We start from the raw sequence: 24,874 nt of genomic DNA on the forward strand, positions 1-24,874 counted from the left end.
GCGATCGCAGGCGGTCTCGGATAATCATGTAATTGGATAATTCATAGCGAATAAGCGCTCGCGTACTTGCGCTCTCGCGGAGTGCCCCATTGTCACGGACCACCGGCTTTGTAATGCAAAACCAATTTCCCCGTTGACTCACCCTTTCTCGCCGCCCGTAGCTCGCTCCTCTTCCAGACCCTCCCGTGTGTCTGTCGCGTAATCGCGGCGGAAACTTTTCTTTTCCGCGAGAGAGCGGACAAAAGAAAAACGCTTCGAGGAGGCAGCTCGAGTGGAACGGTTAGAGGCGATGCAATCGCGAAATGTTTAATCGATCGCGCGGTTCTCGATAAGATTGCGACGGTGAGCACTAACTCGTGACTCTCTATCTCTATCTTCGTTTCTACCCATCCGTCCCGATGGATTTCCGCCGTGTGGTTTCAGGCTGCAACATTATATTTTAGAGCAAGCCAACGATGGAAAGTAAATCAGACGTTAAAACTTGATGAGAAACGAATGTTTAATCCGCTCGATAATAAATTGCTCGGTGCTTTTGATTCACGACATCTTCAAAATGCTTCTTTCCTTCATAAATTTTTCACTTCCTAGAATTTTTTTTAGAAACGTTGCGTGCGTAAATTGAGGTAAATCGCCGTTGTCTCAGAAATTTTGTCATCATTGAAATGTCTGCACGTAAAGGTCTTGCGAGATTCAATTGAGAACTTCGACACTTTTTTATTCGCATATTATTCTTCAGCATCTTCATGTTACGTCGATATACGGACGGAAAAATATACACTTGCTCGTTTTTCATCAGATCGCAACTACCATTCTCCGCAACCATTTTTTATATGGACGATCAGTGATTTTTTTTATTACCGCCGAGACTCGGCGGTATCGAGGGAGAAAAGGGGGGGTGGGAAAAAGAGAGATAAGTTAGGCCGATAAACGGGTCCGATTTATTGCGTCATTAATTTTGTTTATCGACACGCGAATCGCATTGCGATTGCGCTCGCAGCGACTACGTCGGCGAAATTCAGTTGCGAAATTAGGTCGCGTAAAAACGGGTCCCCCCTTCCCTCAAATGTTGTTTACCCCCGCAATTTTATCGCGCTCATACATTTCTTCCGCGCGTGTCGATAATACACATATATCACAGCTCGCCCTCGTACGGTATCTTGTCACCAAATTGCCTGTAATTACCGCAAATTCGTCGCAATCGTGCTAATTGCCGCAATGCGATGTAAAATGCCGCATATAATTTTCATTTCTCTGTCAAATGTCAACATAACTTAATAAGTGCAACGTCTCTCGCATTTGCTTTGCTTTTAGAAGCTAATTAACACGTTAAACTGAATTAGACCAAGTGCATCTTTCATTTTAATAACTATAAACTTGTCCTAATAATAATTGTACATTATTACTTATATAAAACATATTTGTATCAATTACCTATTATAATACTTATCAATTATATTGAATTTTAATCATTACAAAGTATTAATTTTTTTTTATAAAAATAAAGTTAATGTAATTTGTATTATATTAAATTTGTATTATATTTGTATTATATTAAAATAATATAAAATATACATTCTTTAATGTGATAATTATAACTAACAATTAACTGGTATATTGCCACTATTATTACGTTATTAATTACTCGTATCTTATTGATCTTGAAATCTTGATGATTCTAATGTTAATTTTCTCCCCAGAAAATGGAGTCTTGAGTGATATTTTATTTAGGACACCCGTAAATAGGCCATCTTGCATTATCATGTTTCACGAACATCTAAGAAATTCGGATTTACGTCACTCCGGAGATAAACCATCAGCGCACCGCGGTGAGCGCGCAGTAGAGCAGCTAGCTGCACAGTCAGACACGTGAGATGAGTTCGGTAGAGGGATTTCGCACGTGATAAGGCTGCGCGAACGGCCGTTTCTCCTCTCGCCGGGTCGTTTCGTTTCTTCCTCGCGGCACACGAGGGGAGGTGGAAATCTCTCTCACTCTCGCTCTCTCTCTCTCTCTCTCTCTCTTCCTTCCCCTGCCTCGTTCGCTACCTGCAGGTGATACTGCCCATCCCGGTCGTAATACCGTCCGCCGTTATGTCCGCTACGTGGATCCTGTTCTCGACGCGATCGGGATATAAACTTGACGGTCCCGGCTCGCGATAAAGCGTCGTTCGACCGTCATTGTGCTCGCCCTCCTCGGGAACGATCAGGAAACGTTGAAAGACAACGATCACCAACGATGATTCGTACCTCGAGAAGGATGGCCTCGGCCGAAAGACGTATGAAGGTGTCCTATCGTGTCAGCCCCTCGTTGTTTCATCGGAAGTTGGAAATTACAGAGGAAAGTTATTCCCTTCTTCCCCCCCCAAAAAAACTTTTTTTTCGAGATTAAATATGAAATATTACAACTGAGTTTCTTGACAAATCTCAATTTTTTCCTTATACATATGTATTCTTTGCTTATGATTAAGATTCTTATTAATAAAAGAAATTCAGAGCATTTTACTATTAAAAAATTGATTTATTTAAAATAGATTTTATAATAAATTTTATTAATTATTGTCTACTTCCCGGCCTTATTTGACCAATTTTACATGTCCACAATTTCTATTGCATAATATTGTAATCAATGTAATGTTATCAAATGTATTCTAGAAATCTTATACGTTTATATGTATATATATTTTTTAACCAAAAGAATAATTTGATCAAATTGATCAAATTTATGAACAAAGAAGTAGGCCAGAAATAGACTGTACGTATAATGCAATCATTATTACCCCAATTTTGCCACCAAGCAAGTGGCAAAACGGGTGGACAACTGCAGCCCCTAAATGGCTGCAGTTTAGTATAAAGACCCTCTGTTTATATCTGCCAAGCATCCGACGGCGAAGTAGGAGAGCGAAACCGACGAGTTAACGGGCGTTTAGCTCGCGTCGCCGACGGAAGACGGTCCTGACGGTACCCCCCGGTTATTTACGGGGACGCGGGAAACGCAGAGGACCGCAGCGGAGCGATGTGTTAAGACTGGCTGTATAGCGTATAGCTCGTTAAGGCTGTATTACGACGCCGGGCTTGGCACGAAGCGGCGCGTCGGCCTCGTGACGACATCCGTCGACAAAATTGGATGTTCGCGCGTAGTCCGACGTCTAATAAATCCTACGATAGTCGCACTCGACACCGCTATCGACGGGATCGGGACAAGTACGCGTATTTGTTGTCGTCGTATGCGACGTCGACTAGCTATTCGTATTCGAGAATTCTTAGGATTCCGTGGGACTCTCTACACTTTATTACTACATTTACTACGAGTCTCAAATTGAACGTTTATTAAGCTACAACTAATAAGAATTTTGTTTTTCCAAAACGATCATTATGTAAAATTGGAAGCAACAAAATAAGCTTTAGAAGTTCATCATCCAATTATATATGTTTATATCGAGCCGTTCTACATTCGCACGAGGTTTCTATTGTTGTAGAGAATTCACGAATATTCCTCACGGTAAAACTCGCTAGTCGTATTTAGCGATCTAAATAATAACGCGAGGAGGCAATAGCGAAAAATTCGTACGGTTCTCACTCGGAGGAGGGGGAGGGCGAGGTTGAAGTGTATCGGTCGATGTTCGGAGGGAATAGCCAAGTAGGTAGGAAATACGTGATCCGGAATCTAGTATCGTGTATCGGAAAATCTAGCTATTACTCGACGCGTATTCCCATCGTTCGGTCCTCTGCCCTCCTTTCTCCTCCGCGATCCTTCCCTCCTCTTCCCCGCGTGCCCCTCCCAACATCGAGTTTTATTTTGCCTCCCATGGGATCTCCCTCGGCCGGTCGCGAGACGGTATTTTTATTCAAATTTCGCTCGATCCGTCCTCTTGAAGTTCCTTGCGAGACCCGCCGCTTCTCTCGAGTGGGACGGGCATCGCATTATACGAGTCGAAGTCGCTCGCTCGTTCGCCGCTCTAATGCCGCAGCTTCGTAAATTCTATTTGCTCTTGGCCCTCGCCTTACGCGGGTCGGTAGTTGGTCCCTTGTAAATGGTACGATCGATATTCGCCTAACTGCTGCGAAATAATCGGCTACGCTCCCGAAGAGCGGAAATAACCTGAGAGCTTGTGTTGTGTGTCTTTATTGAGAGGATATCGAAGTTAGCGGCGCGACGAGAGGAATTGAAAATGTATTAATGTAATTTGTGGTACATAGTCCTGCGATCCTGCGAGGCAGGAAGATAAAATAGGGAAAAAAATACGCATATATATCGGAAATAAATGCTAATAATATATACATGCTGATACATAAAGAGGATAAAGGAAAAAATGAAAAAAAAAATGATGCAGAAAAGTCAGAGGTATTTGTATCGTGCTCGGGAAACTTTTCAGAGAGAAAGAGAGAGATGTGCCGCGGAGCGATTTGTATATCATTCGAATTTTGTCGGCACGACGACGGCGAATGATGCGGGAGGTGGGAGGTGGAAGTGAATTCGTTGGAATATTTCATGCGAGCATCAACGTCTGAAATGGCGCTACTTACCTAGGAGTGACGTATAAACTTTTATTAGTAAGTTCCACCACACACAGGATCTTCCTTCTTTCTCACTCTCTCTCTTTCCTCGGTCGTGCACCCACTTTCGCCAAGTTTCGTAAACTACCTTGCGGATCGGACGTGAGAGCTTTAACGTGAGATGAATCATACTAGTAACATCGTTCCAGAATAATTTGGGATGATAGGTTATTGCACGATGTGTATAATGACAAAAAGTATTTTGCAACGTGTCGAGTTTGTTGAATTAAAAACATGCAATTGAAATTTTATATTTTATGTATTTCTAAATGCATTTGTATCATTTATACATATTATATAATATTACATGAGGTAGAAACAGATAAGTTAGAAAAATCAGTACTTTTGGAGTAATTTAATTATACATAATTTCTTACAATTAATTTATACGCAGCTGTATTTTTAAAGAAAAAAATATTATAATCGCCGCATAAAAATTATACTTTTTTCAGGTCAAAATAATCTTTAACTTATCCATAACAATAGTAAGAATTATACCGTCGTCCATCCTTATCAACTTCACCTCTAAATTTCTCGCCAATTACCCTTCGTATCTCGCCAAGGAGGCTCCCGCTTTCGTTCCAAAAGTCGAAGTGGAAAATCTAGAGACGCAAGCCGGAGCTATACCGAGAGTAACCGAGAAGTAAAAGGTCCCGAGTAATTCCCCAAAAGAGAAAGAGCGAGAGGATTCTGCCACAATGCGGCGGCTGATACTCGGAAACCTTTCAGAAGCTTGAACCGAAAGACGGCGATCCAGTACCGGCATTGTAGCGCTGTCCGGCGCACACACAGCTGATAAGACTTACTCCTTTTCCCCCCCCCCCCCCCCCCGCTAAGTTTTCCACCAACAAAAAATTCTGGAAAAATACCCCTCGTTACACGAGCGTTACGCTAAACGACAGTGGTTCCGCCTAAGAATCGTTCTGCTCGTTAAATGCATGAGGGACGACCAATAACTAAAGTAAACAAACTTTGGCGTGCGATGAAAGAAAATTGAAAGGAAAAACGTTTGCTGAGATACTAGCTGATGTTGCAGGAAGCTTGTATCAGTCGCTTGTGATATCGGCTTATTCTCACGACGTTGAACCATTTCTTAATCTTGAATACTTTTTTATTGTATTATTTTTTATTTTTCTATATCATCCATTTCACGAAGAACTTGCATATATTCTATAATAAAGAAGAAATTTTTATTATAAATTTTATCTATGTAATATTTATAAGATATTTATTTCTGCAGAATCTGATATGAATATTTTCCTTACTTTCAACAAAATATGCTTTCCAAGTTTTGAACTTCATGAAAGAAGTAATTTTATACAGCATAGTTTATCATTACCTATTATTTAACCTGTTACTCAATTCTCGCCATTAGCCAATTATTATTAGTATATATTTCTTTAACATTTTTAAAATTATGAAATGTTAAATTATATTAAATCTAGATCGACTATGTAGCCTTCTTTGATTTCCCATTGTTATGTCACACACGCGTATATAACACACAATATTTAATTTTTTAAATATAACACGTTTTTACGCGTTACAACTATACTATTGTGTAATAATATGGTCTGTTCTTTTTAACTGAATTTCTTGCACGGTTTATCTTTTCTCTTTTTCTCTCCAACGTGAAAAGAAGAAGAGGAAAGATAACCGTGCAACAAGTTCAGCTAAAAAGAACAGGCCTTAATATTTCTCGCTCCGTTGCTGTAGGTACTATGTCGTAGCGTAGCGAGTATAGCGTCTCAACTGATAACCATTGATAATTAAATGATCATATTACTGCCGTTTTGTTTTCGCGCATACACTCTCTTCTTACTCACAATCACTCCTCGTCCCTCAACACTTTCTACGTGTGTGCACGCGAATGTACGTGCGTGCATGCGTGCGTGTGTCTGGCCAGCTATAAGATAAATATTAGAACTCTGTCACGGCAAGAAGAAGTGTTATGGCTGAGGGAACTGAAAATGTACGATGTTATATTTTGTCATTCGTGGTCGACGAGAATTCGAATTCCTGCAATGTCAATTTTTTTAATAACCATTATATATTACAATTTAATTAATTTGTATTATACTTTCAAGCAAAAATACTGAAAATCGTGCAATATTTGTTATATATTATAATAATATATATTATATAATAATACATAACAAGGTTTTTTGAATATTTTAGTCCGAAAAATTAAAACAGTGCAGAACATTAACTCCCGCATATATGAAACAACAAAAATGCGATTCGCGTTAAACATGATCGAAAGTCAGGATTATCTCGAAGGTGCTTCGCGGCGATATTTTGTTCGAGCTCAGCGTCCCGGAGCAATAAGCTTGCCGGCTGCGTTCGCAGCTAGAATTACGTGACGCGCCATGTACATATCTCTTCGTCGTCGTCGTCGCGAGCGCGCTAATCATCGAGAGAACGCCAAGAGAGATGCCGGGTACAATGAGGGATTCGTCTAGACCGTAATTAGGCGAGTGCGCGTTCGAAGTCCTCTTCGGAGACGCAGACGCAAACATATCGCTGTCATAGCGATATATCGTATCGTAGCGGTTAAACGGACAAGTCACCGTAACAAGAACCCCGGTGATGCATTTGTCTAGATCATGTTCCGTGCCAAAATGCGACGGAGGTACAAGAGAACTTCACAATAAACGCGAAACTGTTCAATAATGTAAAAGCAAAGAAAATTGAGAACCTTAGAAAATATGATATCGAGAAAAATATAAGCGCGAAGATAGATGTTCTGCCAAATGTACGAAGACATCTAATAACAAATAGAAGAAAAAATAATTACAGCTCCACGGAAAAATACAATACCATTGGCAAAGAATTTATGAATTTGTCTTTAATTATTAACAAAAATTATAAAAAAAAAATTTAATTTGTCAGATAAACTTTTTACTAGAAAAAAGGCCGTTTATATACTTACAAAGAGGATAGTAATGTTATTACTTTCGTTTTCTTTAATTTGACAAGCGAGAAAATCTTAAAATTTGAGAGACGATTTAAAATTTATTACCTTTGTTATAGCACTTACTATATATCCTTTTATAGAGATAAAGATCTGGGAATTTATATTGATCGTGGCGGAAAGAACGGTAGGTGAAGAAAGAACCGCGAAGGAAATGGGGAATTCCGTCTGTCGGAAGTGGCAATGCAAGCGTTGTTAATGATTCTCTAACGAGGTGTGGGTCAATCTTATTTCGCCGGAAGAAAAAGAGACCATCTGAGGAACGGAAAATAAGACCGGCTTTTCTTTGGCTACCTTCTGTCTTTGCCTTTGCCATCGACCAATGACCCTTCTCTTCCTTTCCTCCTTCCCTGTCTTGCATTGTCTCTTCTCACCCTCGCGTTCCGTGAAGAAATTCGGTTCACGCGCCCCTCTTTCTCTCTCTCTCTCTCTCTCTCTCTCTCTCTCTCTTTCGTCTCTCTTCTCTCTCTTTGTAGCGCATTACCTTAAATATTCCGCTCTGTTTTCTCTGCAACTTCCGCTCGCCCACCGGAAGTCACGCTGCATCCTCGAATACATTTCGAGGAAAAGGAGCTGAAGATCGAGATAGGGAGATGGGGGATTGTCGAGAGGAAAGACTGCGAAATATTCTCGAGCGTCGCCGTTCTTGCAGCTCGAGAGGCGAGCTTCTCTCTCGGACGGTATCGGATGAAAAGATAAGAATTATTAATGCTGAACGCGCTCGCGAAGTGCAGCAGCGTTACATTGTACCGGGTGTTTGAAAGCTGCGACTACTTGCTCGAAAAGTCCTAGATAAATTTTGAAATGGAAGGATTTTTACAAACAAAAATTTAATAGGGCGACATTATTTCACTGTCGGTATTAAATATCTTAGTGATAAAATTGATTTTAAATTTTGTTAATAAAGATACTAATATAAGGGTAATATGTAATATTCTCAAAAGAATTTCAAATAAACCAAAACTCGCGCTTAAGAATAATTGAAGAAGAAAATTTTACAAATTTATTTTTAATTATTTGTTTTGTTACTGTTTTATTAAAATTGCTATACATATTACACCTATTTTATTTTTAATTTAACAGTGTATTGTATCTTTGTTTTGAACAAATTGCAATTTTTTTAAATTTATACTTTAATGGGTAATTTTTTAATTTTGACCTTTTATTGTGTGTGTGTATAGTTTTCTTACAGAACAAAATCTCAGATATTGCCAAGCGTTGCAAACTTGGTTGCAAATATACATATATTTCGCACTTTCTCTGCGAATACTTTGTATTTGATATACGCGTCGAAATAATCGCAAAACGCAAGCTATTATATCGCGGTCTGTAGTCTAACTCGCGGAAATTGGCGATGAATGAACGCGATGCGCCGGCTTAATTGGATCGGCATTTCCGAGGGCTATCGGCCAACCGCTCGAAATTAGCTCGCTTGTGCCCAGTTGCACCGATTGCACTCTATTGTGTCCTTATCATTATCACGGCCGAAACCCCTTTCGCTTCGGCTTTTGCACTTTCATTCATTATTAATCGAATGGAAATCGATGCCACGATATTCCCAGATGTCCTCTCGCCTGCTTATCATTACGATGTAATAATGAATTTCCGCCGGATTTGCGGATTATCGCAACCGTATGCACCAGGGTGTCACTAAATGTCTAGATAATACTTAGGATTTCTTCTTAATTAACAAACTTAATTTTTTTAGAAAAAATTAATTATTTCTATATTAGGAGAGATACACATTATACATAAACATTAATGTCAGAATAGTTTTAATTTTTTAATTTTGATTTTTAAACATCCATTTTATTTTAAATTATCTTATACTTTGTATTGACCGTATTTTTTATAAATGAGTAGCATAAAAAAATATGCACATTCTCTTTCATAAATATTTTCGTCTTTGACTCAAAAAGATTAAAAAAACATTAAAAACCTGCTTCCTGTTTGTTATTTAATCTTTCGGTCGTAAAAGCGGCGAGAGAGTGCAAGTTACCAATCGGAAGAAGATTCTTTCTTGTTGAATCCCTTGTGAGCAATCGCTACCAGCGTGCAGCTATCGATTCGTCCTATATCAAAGCTCGCGATTAGAGCACGTATCGGAACTGCGCCTCGTTGTCGATAAGCGTGAAAGTTGCGCGCCTTCTCGACAATCTAGTCGAGACTCCGCTCGCCTCGCCCTACGAAGACTTTTGAGAATTGACTATCGAAGCCACTTTTACACTCAGATATCCGGTAGTCTCTTCAGCACTTTGAAATCTTACTTCGAAAGAGCCTTCTCGTGTTTTAACTTGTAAAAATCTGTTATCCACGAAGGAGAACATTGAGATCTTTTTGGTACCGACGATGATCGGTGCTCGCAATGCATTTTATATGTTTATTAGCATATCGAAGAATAAACTTGGACAATACATATTTACATTTTATCACAATTATTTTATCGAAATACTTTATCAGCAGAAAAAGTTTCTCTAACTTTGATTCTCTTCTCATATGCATTCTCTTTCCTTTTATTGTGGTATTTATTTTATTAATAATTTTTGATAAATGATTTTTTTATTTATTTTTTATTACTATTTTACTTATAGGAAAAGGAAGCAGAAAAGATAAAGGAGAAGTACATTAAGAAATTTTTGTTTTAAAATATTTACAAAAGAAAATTTAATTTTTAATTTTTAGTTCTTTTTAATTCTGATTTGATTCGTCAGAACCAAATAATCCCCGTAGGCCAAATGCATCCGAACTGTCCTGCCATAATTCATCGTTGAACTTGCGGCGTTGTCGTCTATTAAAACAGATCTGTTTCTTTCTTTCCAAAAGTTAACATATCCTTTTATTTTAATTTGTGAAAAATGAAACAGTCTTTGAAAATAGATTAAATGTTAAAATTAGAAATAAAATTTAAAAAATAATGTTAAATATATCAATTATACATACTTCATACTGAGGAGCGATCCATATTATAATTTCGTGCATGATAGATTATCGACCCACTGGAAATAAAATACTGAGTAATTTTAACAGAATTTTTTACACTATACTATATTCGCGAATCAGTACCCTATCCAGGAGATAAATAAATTCAAGTCTTCAGTTTTCCTGGAAAAATAGAGGGAATGCACCCGGGGCATCGCTTGTGTAAACAAAAGATAGGTGCGAGCTAGAGAGTGGGGAGCGTCCGCCCGGCGACAGTAGTAACGCAGAGACCGCGAAAGCTATCGGTACGATTAATTTGTCTTTCGAAAGTATAATAAAGATTATATTCTCTCACTGTACTGACCCGAGTCGTGTATCCTTCTTTGAGATCCTGATATTACCGAGAACGTTCATAACAACTGGCGACTGTGACAGGACGTAATTTCAGTAGATTCGGAAATATAATTTTGTTGTTTCGACGATTGTCCGAGTGAGTGCAGTCACGATGGTTGAGAAGCAGATACACGTTGCCCGTATTGCCTTTACAAGGGCATTTAACGCTTTCACAAAAAATTTGGAAAGCGACTGTCCGAGAGAAGAGAAGATAGCGGCATTCCAGTTCTTGGAAATAAAGATGACGGAATTAGATACAGTACATTCCGCATATAATCAATGGCTTTTTTTCCAATCAAAACTATGTGAATATCAAACGTATGATAATATCTATAGATCTCATCTGGAACTGGACGACGTGTATAAGACACAGTATTTAACGGCGAAGATGAAGATAGCAAAAGTGACGACATCGATGCCGGAAAACGCGTCGAGAACGGTTTCAACGAGCGCTACGAAGACATCGAAGTTTCCGAAATTGGAATTGCCGAAATTCAGCGGTAATATTAAGGACTGGCTTCCCTTTTGGAGTCAATTTAAGGAGATAAATGACGATGCTTCGATCAGCAATGAAGACAAGATGCAATATCTGCAGCAAGCTATGGTTGCGGATTCGCGCGCGAACGAGCTCGTGAAAAGTTTCCCGCCTACAGGAGAAAACTACGAGAAGGCGTTCATGAGCTTGAAGAATCGATTCGGACGAGACTATATTATTGTAGAATTCTACGTGCGCGAACTTCTCGGTCTCGTGTTGCAGAACGCCTTGAGGGGAAACAAGAAATCGTCTCTCGCAAGCATTTATGATAAAGTCGAATGCTGTATTCGTGCGTTGGAAACGTTGGGCGTGACGATGGATAAATGTGCCGCCATGCTCTATCCTCTCGTCGAGTCGTCTCTCCCGGAAGAGGTCCTTCGAGCGTGGCAACGCAGCGGACAACGGGAAGCGATAGGAGGCAACGGACAGCGTGAAACTACCGATCGACTCGAAAAACTTCTTAAATTTCTGCAGATAGAGGTCGAAAACGAGGAGCGCATCAACATTATGGCGTTAACAGGCTTCAGGTCATTGACGGACTAAGAGAAGACGAAGAAGCCGAAAGGTAAAACGGAGTCGTCGAAAGAAGCGGCCAGCGCGACTAGCGCGAGCGTTCTTTTTACAGCGAAGGATCAAAAGAAGCCGAAGTGTATTTTTTGTAAGTCGAGTTACGATAGTCAAAGCTGTGACTCCGCGCGTAAATTAACGTTAGACGAAAGAAAGGAAATTGTTAAAAGGGAAAGCTGTTGTTTTAATTGCCTAAAACGCGGACACGCTTCACAGAGATATAAAGTTAAATTAAAATGCGATTGGTGTCCGAAACGACACGTTTTATTAATGTGCCCGGGTATTTTTCGCAAAGAGAACGTTCGATCGTTTTGTATTAGTTTAAGGATTAGTTGTAAGAAGAATGTATCTGATATTTCTTGTTTGTTTTGCGTATAATTTTGATATTTTACTAATTAGTTTTGAGATAGCGTTTAAGATTTATCAAAAGATGTAACTTTATATTAAGCATTTCGTAATATTTTGTGTACTTTTTTCTAATAAAGGGGGGAGGATGTCCTGGAAAAATAGAAGGAATGCACCCGGGGTATCGCTTGTGTAAACAAAAGATAGGTGCGAGCTAGAAAGTGGGGAGCGCCCGCCTGGCGACAGTAGTAGCGCAGAGACCACAAAAGCTATCGGTACGATTAATTTAACTCTCGAAAGTATAATAAAGATTATATTCTCTCACTGTACTGATCTGAGTCGTGTATACTTCTTTGAAATCCTGATATTATCGAGAACGTTTATAACATCTGTCCTTGCCATTACGTCACAATCTATTCTCGCTAATATTTAAAATTGCATATAAATATATAGTTATACTTATATACTTACAATTAGTATATAGTTATTATACTATAATTAATCAATTCCAAAATTTATATATAATAATCTTATTTCATCTAATTAATTAAAATTTTAAAGTAGTAAAATAGTTTTCAAATTGCATCAATTGCTAGTTTTATTGCTGATAAAATTGAAAAACGACAACAAATAAAAATTTGAATTTATTAAATATGTTCAATTCGTTACCCGTATTTTTTACCAGAACTTGATGAACAAATTCGCTCAACTTATTACAGAAATTAAGATATACAGGATTGAAGATCGTCATAACTACGCAGAATCGTCGCACTTTTATCGCAACTTTTTGATCAGTGATCCCGCATGCAATTCGGCGGCGGGCATCACCAAAGACTCGTCGCGGCCATTAAAACACCGGCGATCGAGAAAGTTTGCGAATTTATCGCTTCAATCTTGTCCGGGAATATTTATGACCGGTCGGGCCAGTCGCGAAAGTTCGCTTCGTTTTCGCGCGAAACTCGCGCGTTAACACCACAAAGCTCTCGTCCGGCTTTGCGACCGTCGCCATCGCATATACACGCGTCTTCTCTCTTGTATCAAGCCAGCCTAGAACCGACGCAGAGCCGGACTGTTGTTTTTAGATGCACGCTAACGCGAATTGCACACGGGGTGTAAATCCGCGCGAGGACATCAGACCAAGCCGGAACTTGGCGGATAATGGCGAGCTCGCTGAATCCGCTCGCGAGAACTTGCGATGGCGCGTTTAAACTTTAAACGACACCGCCTTCTCTCATGCGTTTTACAAGTCGCATTATAGCGAAAGTTCGTGTCGATCGAGTTCGCGACCCCGGCCGACTTCTAAGGGACGCGACTGTTATCGCCGGCTTGTGAAATGCATGTTGTTTATATACGAGGTGTCGCGAAGTTGCTACTGGCTTTATTGATCCTGGATGATCGATGTGGAATCAATTCTTTAACAAGACGCATTTCAAACTTTTATAGTAACTTGTGCACAGTGAGTACAAAGTATCGCGTTTGGAACAGTCTTTTAAAATATAAGACTCTATAAAACAAAATCTTTGAGAAACTTAAGAACGCAAAGAGGAAATAAAAGCTTATTTTTCAGATAATTTCAGATGAATATATTTTTTAATATTATATGTAATTTTTAACCTACTTTGAAATTTATTCAATACACGATTGTTTAACTAACTTTAACAATTTTGTATGTAGATACCATACAAGTATGTAGATACTTGATTAGAAATTTATATTTGTTTCTGAATTATATATATGCAAAAATTTCTAGTATACTAGAATTTATATTTATTTTAAGATACATGTGTAAAATTTTAATAAAATTCCAAGAAGTTATTTTTTCCCTCATTAGACAAGCGGAATTACTTGGAAGATAAATAGACCTGAGTTACTCTTATAGGGAGACCTTTCGTTATATATAGGGAGTGGAGCAGAACACCCCGTATATGACCCCTATTTTACATAGCCGAATCTCATGCGGGAGGGCTATCGTTCGAATGGCCGGAGGGCGAGTTTCATATTCAATGAAATCTCGAGGCACAAGAAAATTGTAATCCGCCTCCATTACCAACCGTCACTTTGAGATCGCATTTAACTTTCCTACTGCCGGGGGCGATCGAAATTTCCACCAGAATCGATGTAAAGCGTACATCCGGTATAAGAGAACGTCAAATCCTATCTGCTGACTTATTTCGATATCGACGTGCCCGTGTAGGTCGCATAAATCACACTTCGTGTATGTGAAATGTTTAATGATAATCGAGGTAATATATATGTATACACAGGAGGATATAATATAATATAATAACAAAAAACATCGCGAACTTCCACACATCGAAAGTTAAGATAAAAAAGAATTATACTTGTAATTATTCTTATTTATTAATATTTTCTTCTAACACGAAAAAACTGTTCTTTTTTTACTTATATCTTTTAAAATTTTAATATCTGAGGGTGTTTGAAAACTTCGTAAGAATTCGCTTAAATCGTAGCGTAGATTGATGATGTTTTTATGACGTTTTTTGCACGTACATGTCAAGGAATGCAATTTATTGGAAGTGATTACTATCGCGCGCGCGCGCGCGCGTTCGTCTGATCGGTGTCTTTCATCTTTTATTTGCGTTTAGTTCGCGTGAATGCGAGACGTTACGATTGACGATAGATTGCTGATTAATAGTCTCACCGTATAGTGACATTGCTCGGATATCTGCCATTCTCGAGGTGAAAAAAAAATTCGTTGACGCTGACATATTTTCACTGTGATTCTCCCATTCCTAATTATTTTTTACGAATGATATAATGATTAAAATAATATCGCAAAAATTTTTACCGACGCGCCTATATATTCACTATTAAATACTGAAAGGATGAAATTTAAACCAATATCTTTAGTTAAATAACATTTTGTTATTTTTAATTATCATGCGTGTCTAAATTTATTTTAACGCAAAACAGCATTATTTTACCTCCATTGGTTTAGTTAAATTAATGACAAATTGAGTAGGAGCAGTGACGACATAGATAGGAAAAATGGTTAAAAATGACTCAAATTGAGTCATTTATAAAAACAGTGTGATACTGTGAGTTTGTTTTCATTGACGGGCTTATAAAGTTAATATTGCAACTTGGCAATATTAACCCATTAAGGGAATCTGAGACAAGAAGACTTTGAAGATGAAAGTTCTAAATCATTCAATCTTAATATTTTTAAATATAGAAACGAATGAAAGAAAACTGTAACATGTACTGTTCGTAATAGTTCTCTCTTCATTTCTTATATTTTCAATCTTTATTGTCAAACTACTAATATTGTCCAAAGCATTTCCGTAATTACATATGCAATTTAAAAACTTGCATTATTAATATATTTTTTATACAAAATAAGAAAGTCATTTAATACTATAAGTCATTTAATACTACATACATTTATATCACGAAATATTATAGACCGATAAATCACACTAACAATTCGCTTTATCGTGAAATATCATACAAAAATATTTTTTGATATTGAAGAGTTTCATGATTTCTGATACTATTTAATTCGACCTTATTCCAAAATCGTTGTATATATATTTCTTTTAATGGAGATTCTTCAAACAATGTTCAGCTTCCCTTAAATGTCAAATTATTTCTAAATTTACGAACAACTTAAAAATGTTTGACAAAAAAGAGCATTGAATTTTCGCGAAATAAACTTTAGCTGAATAACTCTTTACTAAATTACAATCATTAGAATTTTTAAATGGAATTTGTTTCAATAGACTTTTAATTTCAGTTTTAGTTATAAAATTATATATGTAGCAATAAATTGAAATATTGCAACAAGTCATAATCTCTAAATCATTTCCTTTTGATAAGGAAGTGGTAATTTTAAAATTATTTAAAAATCATTTGATCATTTTAATTGACTAAAGAATCTGTCATTGAAACATGACACTCGATGATTTTTGGGCATTTTGTTTATAAAATTGTTACTGAAACACTTCTATCGATTGTAAAAAAAAATATAATACTGTTAACGTTAAATCACAGAGTGGACAGTGACCGGCGCTGGACCAGCATCCGATCGATTTTTCCATTGGGAAGATGTGGCATGAGTGTTGTGACGTACACTCCCCCGCGCAGTTTATAGATGTCGGGCAAATGTTCTTCTACAAGTTGGTTTAGGTCCTCTGCTGTCACCTAAGATACAACAATGTGAATTTTTCGTAAACAGAAACTCTTACTTAATTCTTTACGAGAAAAAAACCAATCAGGTTCGAACCTTCGCTCCATGTTTTATCTCGATAAAAGCTCTAGGATGTTGACCATTATCAATATCTGGCACAGGCAGTACAGTGACTTCCGCAACAGCCGGATGCCATTGTAACACTTTCTCAATTCTTAGAGGTGAGATATGATATTCTTTATATTTAATAAGGCGGTTTATATTATCGATGATGATGAGTTTACCGTCCTTTTCGTAGTAGCCGTAATCTCCGGTACAGTGCCACGTAGATGTAACTGAAAACATATAATATTATTTTATTTTTTAATTAATACTTGGTTTTTTGCAAGCCTTTTACAAGCATACAATACGTTAATTAAGAGAAATCATTATACTGACTAGCACTACTAGCAGCACTATTGAACTGCTTCGTTTTATTCTTATTCTTAGTCTTATTCTTGTTCACTCGGTTATTACAACAAAATAGCGATTGGCATGTTTCAGCGTCGCACCACTTGCACGTATATTTATACCAAATCTCGCCTAGTGCATTTGGGCCTAAAGGTTTTTTCGTTTGTATATTAAGAATCATTAATTGAATATTTTTAGCCAAATAACCGCCGGACGCGATCGGATCATTGTCCCGCTGATAAGTAGCAATTATGCCCGAGTCTGATATGCCTGAAAAATCCAATAAATATCAATTTCACACAATACATTCCTATTATTGACAGTTGGTTAAAATTATACGTACTGTATACTTGAATGATAGACACGTTTGTAAAGTACTCGTTGAGGTTTTCGTAAGTACTCTGCTCGATGGCGGAATCACCGAAAATCAATTGCTTCAAGGAAGAGACATCATACATACGAACATCGGTTTGAAATAATTGACGGCCCATTTTGCTTTCAAGAAACACCCATTTCACCTGAAATGCGTAATAAATATGTTGTACTTCATTAATTTTTGAAACAAAAAAAATTTGATTGTTCTTATGTACCTTGCACTTCTCTATCGTTTCGTACATGTCTTCAGCGGTGAAATTGGAGGACTTTATCACTGTCACGTACGAAATTATGCTACGAACGGTCAATATCAGACTGTGGGTCCAAACTAGAGATCCATACCATAGGCCAACGTCACCGGGAGACATTGCGGGTACCTCCTGATTCGACGGAAACGCCAACGCGAAGTAACGAACGTTCGCTTTACCAGGATAACTTATTGCATTGGAAGAAAACATTTCTGCCATAATAGTCATAGGATCTGTTTCGTCGCAGGAAAACATGTCTATTTTGGCTCTGTCAACGTCGGCGTTCAGAATTGATTCGAGAGAATCGACACCTTCAACCCTATTGAAAGTTATAATTTTCGGAGGAGTTATTCCTCCTTGATTAACTAAGCTTCTGATAACTCGTATGAGCGTCTTGTAATTGTTACCATCGATAAAGATTATTTTCGGTTCGTATTCCGCCAGAAAATACATAAGTCGTATGTCATCTAAAAAATATTTATTATTGAGCAAATAAAAGATATGTAGGTATACATGTGAAGAGGTAAATTAGAATTGAATTTTAGAGAAAGAGATCGATGTACCCTCGAAATAGTTTGCATCCCACGGATTGATAGTAATACCGGTATATAAACACGCTAGGTACGGTATATAGGCGAGCATTTGATTACATGACGTGCATATTGATATTACGATATTTTTATAGCGTAATTTTTGTAACCACAATGCACACTTCACGCTGTTCTCTTGCATCTGCCTGAATGTAGTTTCCTCTCCCGTCGCTGCATCTATCTACAAGACGTATCAGTCGCATTGGTATTAAATACGTTGGCATTATAATACATTTTTGTTAATAAGATGCTATATTCGTTTAATGTTTTCTTATTCGAATGCTTTCTCTGGATATAATATAAATCTTATTATTGGGGAAAGAGTTTTATTATTACCTGACCGATAAAATCCGGCTTAGATTTAAATGCGTCCAAAATCATATTTCCAATATTTATATTATGAACTACTTCTTCTTCCCCGAACAGTACATTAGTTTTTTCCTCGGGTGAAGGTATATCCTAAAAGAAGCACGATAATGTCACTAATAAGCTTTTATATTTTTACTAATGTAATAGAATGAGTTCTATTATATTTATATATATCTATTACCTTAGGCGCCATATCGCTATTAAATTGTTTAAATTAATAATGCTGAGAACACTTTATTGAAATCACAGAAGTGTCGAATAGCTCTTCATGTATCGCAACGAACACAAGTTTTAATTTCTAGTGATATTTATTTACGTGTGCGCGCGAAATGGCGTTACAACTATAAGTAAAACAATTTTGTTCCGTTTAGAGATGTCCTTTCAAGTTGCTTCTAGCTGATGTTACGTGACAATGTTTTCTCTTCTGTTTTGCGTTTTATTTATATATTTCGCGTCTTTGAAATATAGCCGCGGCTAATTTTCTAAACTCTTCAGATTTGATTGATTCCATTAATTGAATACACCTTGCCACTTGCACCTTTGAAATGTTTATTTTGCTGAAAAATAAAAATATTTTCTTTATTTCTCGATTTATTAATCAAATAATAACATGTTAAGTAATATAGATGTAAAAGATGGGTGATTTTATGTTCTTCAAAATTACTGACTCGAATTATTATCGACAATTTGTCAATATTAGGATATTAGGAATTTATAACACTTGTTCAATATTAGGATAAGTTGTTGCAAATGGTAGCAAACATCGGCACCGTTGGATCCTTCTTTACGCAGGAAAATTCGCCAATTTCGATCTCATCAAAGTCACCGTTAAGAATCAATTCGAGGGAATCAAAATTTTCATTGTTATCAAGTACTACGATTTTCGGAGAAAATTGTCTTTTTTCGTATTGCTATAAAAATCCGATGGCTAATTGAAGGTGTACATTTTTTCTTTCTTTTTTTCAGTATGAAGATATTTTGACTGATTGTCCCATTTAGTCATATTTTTATTAAAGACCAATTTTTCCCAACTGCATCGGGAAAAACGCACTTTACGATTTTTTTGTTCACGGACATGAAATTATAGTATTGTAATTTGGCATCGAAAGAATTTCAGGCAATGTATTTTATACAAAAATTTTATATCGTAACTTTATTATGTATTACATTAATATAATTAATTATAATAATGTAATTGTATTTGCTTTACGTAGTCTTTTATTACTATTACATTTACAATTTTTACATTCTAATAATACACGTTTGTAAAAATCACTGTCAATTCTTTTAACCAATTTTGTAAAAATTCCATATTTGCCGGGAGCAACAATGTCATTGGCGATGCTTTCAGTCAATATGTCATCCGTCACACCTATCCAACATTTAGCGCATTTTTTTATTCCAGTCTTTACATTCTCAGTAACTTTTAAATTTTTAATAATATCCGCAAAAAGTGTATCTTCTTTTTTGTTACATGAATAACAAAATATAAGTATATACAATATTAGAGTATTATGCATGTTTCAGTTGCAATCTAATCTTATACATAGATGGCATTATTAGCATCATAGTATTATATATTCATTCATACTTGAATATGTATGTATTTCTATCGATTAAAATTTACAATAGAAATATCATTCATACTTGAATATATATGTATGATTACAATAGAAATATCATAATGATCAGTTATTGAGCAATTGGAAGTACTCTCGATTTATTTTTCCATTAGGTAGCCGTGGCATATCGTACGTAATAAAACGCACTTCGTGAAGTTTAAATCGTTCCACTAATTGCTGCAACTTCGTTACCGTCACCTAAGACATAACGTGAAATCTTTCAACGTTGAACTTTTATAAATACTTGACAAAAACAACCAGCTATAAACCTTTGCTCCGGGGTTTGTCTTAACATAAGCCACAAGATGCAGAAAATCAATAGGATGTTGCACAGCTGTTGCAATGACCTCGGACACAGCTGGATGGAGCTGTAGCGTGGTTTCGATAACTTTTGGATAGAGTTGGCCCCCTTTACATTCAATGAATTGTAAGACTGTATCAGTGGTAACGGTGATGTTGCCATCCTCAGTATAAAAGCCCCTATCTCCGATAAAACACCACGCTGTAGGATGCATGATATCGTTAGTATTTCTTCATTAATGATTCGTAATCATTTGTAAACTTCTGAATTTCAGTTATCTTACAATGTGTATAAGAACAATAAAAAAAAACTGTTACGAATTATCGAGTCAACATTTCGTGTCACATACGTTGTTCTGTTCCGTGCTTACAACAACGTGTTATATACGGAGTTTTGCAATAGACATCGGCATCTTGTAAAAATCTTTTGTTTGGAGCCGAATGTTCCATATCCTTGTTAATAAACGATAATTGTACATTTTTAGCTACATAACCTGCAGATCCGGCTGTTAGCTCGATGTCTCGTTGATAGGCGATTACGCCAATTTCTGGTTTACCTGAAATAGCCCATTACACAGCCCATAAATTCAAGAATCATCGATTTTACATTTTTGCTTCGCAATTTCATTAATTATTGATTACGATGAGTGTAATTATAATAATTTACGCACTGTATACTCGAATGACAGAAACGTCTGGCAGCGATGAAATAAATTTTTCGTGAACAATATAGTGTATTGTCCAATTATCGAATAGTATTGTCTTTAAGGTAGATACATCATATTTCGAAAGTAAGTTCTGGCCGCGGATTTGATGGAACAGGAACAACAGATTCCACACGTCGCTTTCAAGAAACACCCACGTTACCTGAGAAGCACACATGCAAAATATTTTATTCACTCTCTCAAAACAATTCGGATACTTCCGCATATTACCTTATACTTCTTTATCGTCTTATACAAATTAACTTCACTGAGTACCGCAGATTTTATCGCTGTCACACGTGAAAGTATAGCATGAACGGTCAAGAGCGGACCGTGAGTCCAACATAAAGATCCGTACCATAGACCGATAGCACCGGGAATCATAACGGGTGTCTGCTTGTTTGACGGAGATGAAAACGCTATGTAAGGAACGTCCACCTGACCGGGATAAGTTTTCGCAACGGAAGAAAATGTCCTAATCGCAGTATCCATCATATGGTTCTTCTCGCAGGAAAATTGGTCGATCTCGGTCTTATCAAAGTCGTCGTTTAGAATAGTTTCCAGGGAGTTTAACCTTATTGAAATGTTAATCTTACCGATGGTTACGATTTTAATTACCTTTTTAATACTTTTTAAGATCACTATGGATAAGAGAAGCTGAGTAAAATTGTCGCGATCGACAAAGATCACATCTGGTTCATTTATCACCAGAAAGTACATAACTCGTATCATGTCTAAAAACATTCGAATAAGTAGGAGATAATTAAATGGGTAGGCATTGGCGTGAAAACAAATTGTGCTGAATTTCAGAAAATGGTAAATCTATATACCTCTGAAATACTTCTCCTCCCACGGATTAACAATAGCGCCGATATATATGCTCGCTAGAAACGGCATATAGACGACCGATGGATTGCGCGTGCATATTGTTACTACGTCGCCTTTCTTTACGCCTACTTTTTTTAGCCATAATGCACACTTCACGCTATTCTCTCTCATCTGTTGGAACGTAATTTGTTCCTTCGTCTCCGCATTCACCTGCGAATCGCATTTTTTTAAATTAATGTTGCATATTTTATGTAGTAGTAGTACCTTATATATTCTCGCGTTTGTTTATTAATAAATGTTTCCTCGTCCTTTGCCCGCGTAGCACAAAGTAATTTTTGTTGTTAGAAACTGATATACCTGTCCGATGAAATTCGGCTTAGATTTTAATGCATTCAAAATCGAGTCTCCGATATTTTCCTTAGGAATCGGATCTTGGTCACCAATTAAATTTTGGCTTGTTTCTATTGGCTTGTCGACAGAACAGAGACACTATAAAAAGATATACGGCAATGTTAGTGATGATGCTTCTCTATATGTTTGCAAGTGTGATGGAATGTACCTTATTACCGGATCTATTACCATATTTTTTATATGTATTATTTTTATACATCTTTTACATGTACACCATATCTATTACCTTCAAATCATTTTTCACAGGTTTCATATCGATGAGCGGAGTGTGTTTCTTGACGCTAACGACAACGTTGATAATATTCTTGGGAGCAGACGTTAACGGCGCTGTTTATATCACAACAAATGCTACGTGACTAAGTTTTAAATTTTATCGGGTACAATATTTGTTTATGATTACAATGTGTAAGTAACCTCGCGGCTATAAGAGTTTAGTGAAAATATTTGCCTCAGAAATAGCTGAGCAAGAAGACAATATTTTGCTCGGAGATGCCGTATCAAATTCAACTGAAACCACCGATCTGGAGCCTCTAGCCTTCGACATTATCGCTTTTTGCAATGTTCTCGTTTTTGTTCTAAGCCCTTCTCGTATCTTATGCCTCTATCGTATCTATTACGCACTCAATTTGTTTATTTGTGTCTATTAATTATATTTCGATTATATGCCTGCTGCTTTTTCAATGTTGTATGTTGCAAGAAAAATCTTCTTGCTTCCGACATTATTACGATTTATACGCGATATATACGCGAAACTCAGCGAGCATATCGCCTTAACACAACCGGGTCGATCTCAGTCGATTTTCAATATAGGGGAAATTTATATTGTCAGCGACGACTCGTTTCGCGTCGCCGCCTGCCGTTTCGTGCGAAACGCAGCGTAATATTCTGAAGGGTTGAAAATGGTAAAACACTTTCAAGCTTTATTCAGATAGCATAGGATTACAATACAGTAACGCATCGAAGACGAAGGTTTGTTTGCTATGAATTGCTAACGCGAACTGAGGCTGAGCTCAAGGCAAATCTTCGCTTAATAAACAAGGCGGTTCTTTGTAAAAATAATCGTAACCAAATAATACGAAGTGCCCTAATAATGAAAAAAAGAAAAGATTAATTCAATTTCGAAGATAAAATTTAGAATTTGTAAGAAAAGGCGATAAAAATTGGATAAAAGTCAGTGATTGAAAAAGTCCTATTCGGAGTTTTCGAATTTCGGAGTTAGGAAACTATACTTCTTATCTTTAAAATTACAATACGGATAGCGCGATAAATGATCTATTGAAGATATATTTTATAAAGTATTATTTGTTAGAAAATCGTCTCGAAGAAGTTTTGTACCGTAGAATCTAAAAATTCTATGATAGCAGTCGCGGCACCGTAACACTGCATCGTAATACCTATACTGCACGAATTGTGTTCCAAGCGGATGACAAATCGGGCGTCGAAATTGGAATGAATTATACCGCGCTATCGCGTCTGATATCCCATAGCCGGGAACATAATAGCTAGCGATGATCGAATTCTTTCTCTCGTTTTCCCGCTTACAATACGTTCAAAACGCGTTCAATTCGTCTTGACCCTCGAACGCGTTTATAGAATTAATGTATCGTGCTTGGAAAATTGATTTTCAATTGCAGCACGCTACGGGAGGTAATGTAGATTAAAGGAAAATCGGTTTATCAATCTTTCACCGTGCCAATTGTATAGATAAATAGATGAAAGTGTAATAACACTTTATTTGTCGATATATAGATACTATCACTATATATCTTCACCTTACTAGACATTATTAGGTGAATTTCAATATAAATTTGTAAACAAAATTGATTGTTCTTTACAAATATATTGTTTATATGAAATAAATAAATAGTCTTTAATTTCTTTCTATAAATTTTGATAATATCTAAAATTTAATTCATTGATTTGTGAAATATAAAATATATATCGTTTTATTGCTAACTCCTTATTAATAGGTAATTAAAAGATAATTATATTTTTAAGTTCAATTAAAAAAATCTGTAATTCTGAATTATAATCTCATAATTAAGGAAAGATTTTATTTTGGAATACGCAGTAGTTAGTGTGAAAATATTTGTTTCGAAAAGTTACATCTGTTTCCTGATGAGATCAAAGCCAGATGAAAGTAAGCGCAAGTTCTGCTTGATTGTTAAACGAAAGTCAATCTATTCTATACTTACCTGCTCACTAAATTTCTAAATTCTGACTTGAACTATAAACTTATATACACAGAAGAAGAGCATTCACTCAATATTGGTTAACTGCGCTGCAATTTACGGCAATCAACCATAAGTTCACCAAAATCTCACGGCCACCTGACCCTACTACCGACAAGTCGGAGGAATCATGGGGAGCCTAGGTGTCTAAAGCGCCAAGTAACTAATGGTCGTGGTTTGGCCTGACGTCAGAAATACAAGGGGGTCGAACGGTCGCGCGGAGTCAGGACGATACATCAATTACCTATAGCTTCGCCACTCATCGCTTTATCGGCCACTGCAGGCTACGATGTTCCCCGCAAGCAAAACGCG

At 36.9% G+C, this 24,874-nt stretch overlaps 4 protein-coding genes across 4 annotated transcripts; 1 reads left to right on the plus strand and 3 right to left on the minus strand.

Moving 5' to 3' along the window:
• The first annotated feature begins 10,775 nt into the window (after positions 1-10,775).
• Positions 10,776-12,550, plus strand: LOC112454636. Its single transcript, XM_025016131.1, has 2 exons — positions 10,776-11,937; positions 12,425-12,550. Exon 1 carries the CDS (start codon positions 10,950-10,952, stop codon positions 11,913-11,915), a length of 966 nt encoding a protein of 321 aa, XP_024871899.1. The 5' UTR covers positions 10,776-10,949; the 3' UTR covers positions 11,916-11,937; positions 12,425-12,550.
• A 3,742-nt stretch (positions 12,551-16,292) lies between these two features.
• Positions 16,293-16,779, minus strand: LOC112454635 (4-coumarate--CoA ligase-like 5). The gene is made up of 2 exons (XM_025016130.1): positions 16,531-16,779; positions 16,293-16,448 (listed from the first exon to the last, which is right to left on the minus strand). The coding sequence occupies exons 1-2, from the start codon at positions 16,777-16,779 to the stop codon at positions 16,293-16,295; spliced, it is 405 nt and encodes a 134-aa protein (XP_024871898.1).
• A 70-nt stretch (positions 16,780-16,849) lies between these two features.
• On the minus strand, positions 16,850-18,659 carry LOC112454638. The gene is made up of 6 exons (XM_025016132.1): positions 18,648-18,659; positions 18,434-18,556; positions 18,218-18,278; positions 17,475-17,974; positions 17,228-17,402; positions 16,850-17,154 (listed from the first exon to the last, which is right to left on the minus strand). Exons 1-6 carry the CDS (start codon positions 18,657-18,659, stop codon positions 16,850-16,852), a joined length of 1,176 nt encoding a protein of 391 aa, XP_024871900.1.
• Positions 18,660-20,924: 2,265 nt separating this feature from the next.
• Positions 20,925-22,875, minus strand: LOC112454639. Its single transcript, XM_025016133.1, has 6 exons — positions 22,780-22,875; positions 22,558-22,635; positions 22,278-22,409; positions 21,923-22,130; positions 21,324-21,826; positions 20,925-20,945 (listed from the first exon to the last, which is right to left on the minus strand). Exons 1-6 carry the CDS (start codon positions 22,873-22,875, stop codon positions 20,925-20,927), a joined length of 1,038 nt encoding a protein of 345 aa, XP_024871901.1.
• Between the last annotated feature and the right edge of the window lie 1,999 nt (positions 22,876-24,874).

This window comes from Temnothorax curvispinosus, unplaced genomic scaffold, assembly GCF_003070985.1.
Source record: "Temnothorax curvispinosus isolate PA1 unplaced genomic scaffold, ASM307098v1 QBEX01005197.1, whole genome shotgun sequence".
NCBI lineage: Eukaryota > Metazoa > Arthropoda > Insecta > Hymenoptera > Formicidae > Temnothorax > Temnothorax curvispinosus.

Bases quoted from the DNA above. Each gene is read 5' to 3' on its own strand.
- LOC112454636 (XM_025016131.1), top strand. From the start codon at position 10,950: ATGGTTGAGAAGCAGATACACGTTGCCCGTATTGCCTTTACAAGGGCA.
- LOC112454635 (XM_025016130.1), bottom strand. From the start codon at position 16,779: ATGTTTTCAGTTACATCTACGTGGCACTGTACCGGAGATTACGGCTAC. The intron at 16,449-16,530 runs GTTCGAACCTGA...GTTGTATCTTAG, and splicing joins AGATAAAACATGGAGCGAAG to GTGACAGCAGAGGACCTAAA.
- LOC112454638 (XM_025016132.1), bottom strand. The intron at 18,279-18,433 runs GTAATAATAAAA...TACGTCTTGTAG, and splicing joins AGCCGGATTTTATCGGTCAG to ATAGATGCAGCGACGGGAGA. The intron at 17,155-17,227 runs GTACGTATAATT...TGGATTTTTCAG, and splicing joins GTCTATCATTCAAGTATACA to GCATATCAGACTCGGGCATA.
- LOC112454639 (XM_025016133.1), bottom strand. From the start codon at position 22,875: ATGTCGAAGGCTAGAGGCTCCAGATCGGTGGTTTCAGTTGAATTTGAT. The intron at 22,636-22,779 runs GCAAATATTTTC...TCTGCTCCCAAG, and splicing joins CTTGCTCAGCTATTTCTGAG to AATATTATCAACGTTGTCGT. The intron at 22,410-22,557 runs GTAATAGATATG...ATCTTTTTATAG, and splicing joins CTGTGAAAAATGATTTGAAG to TGTCTCTGTTCTGTCGACAA.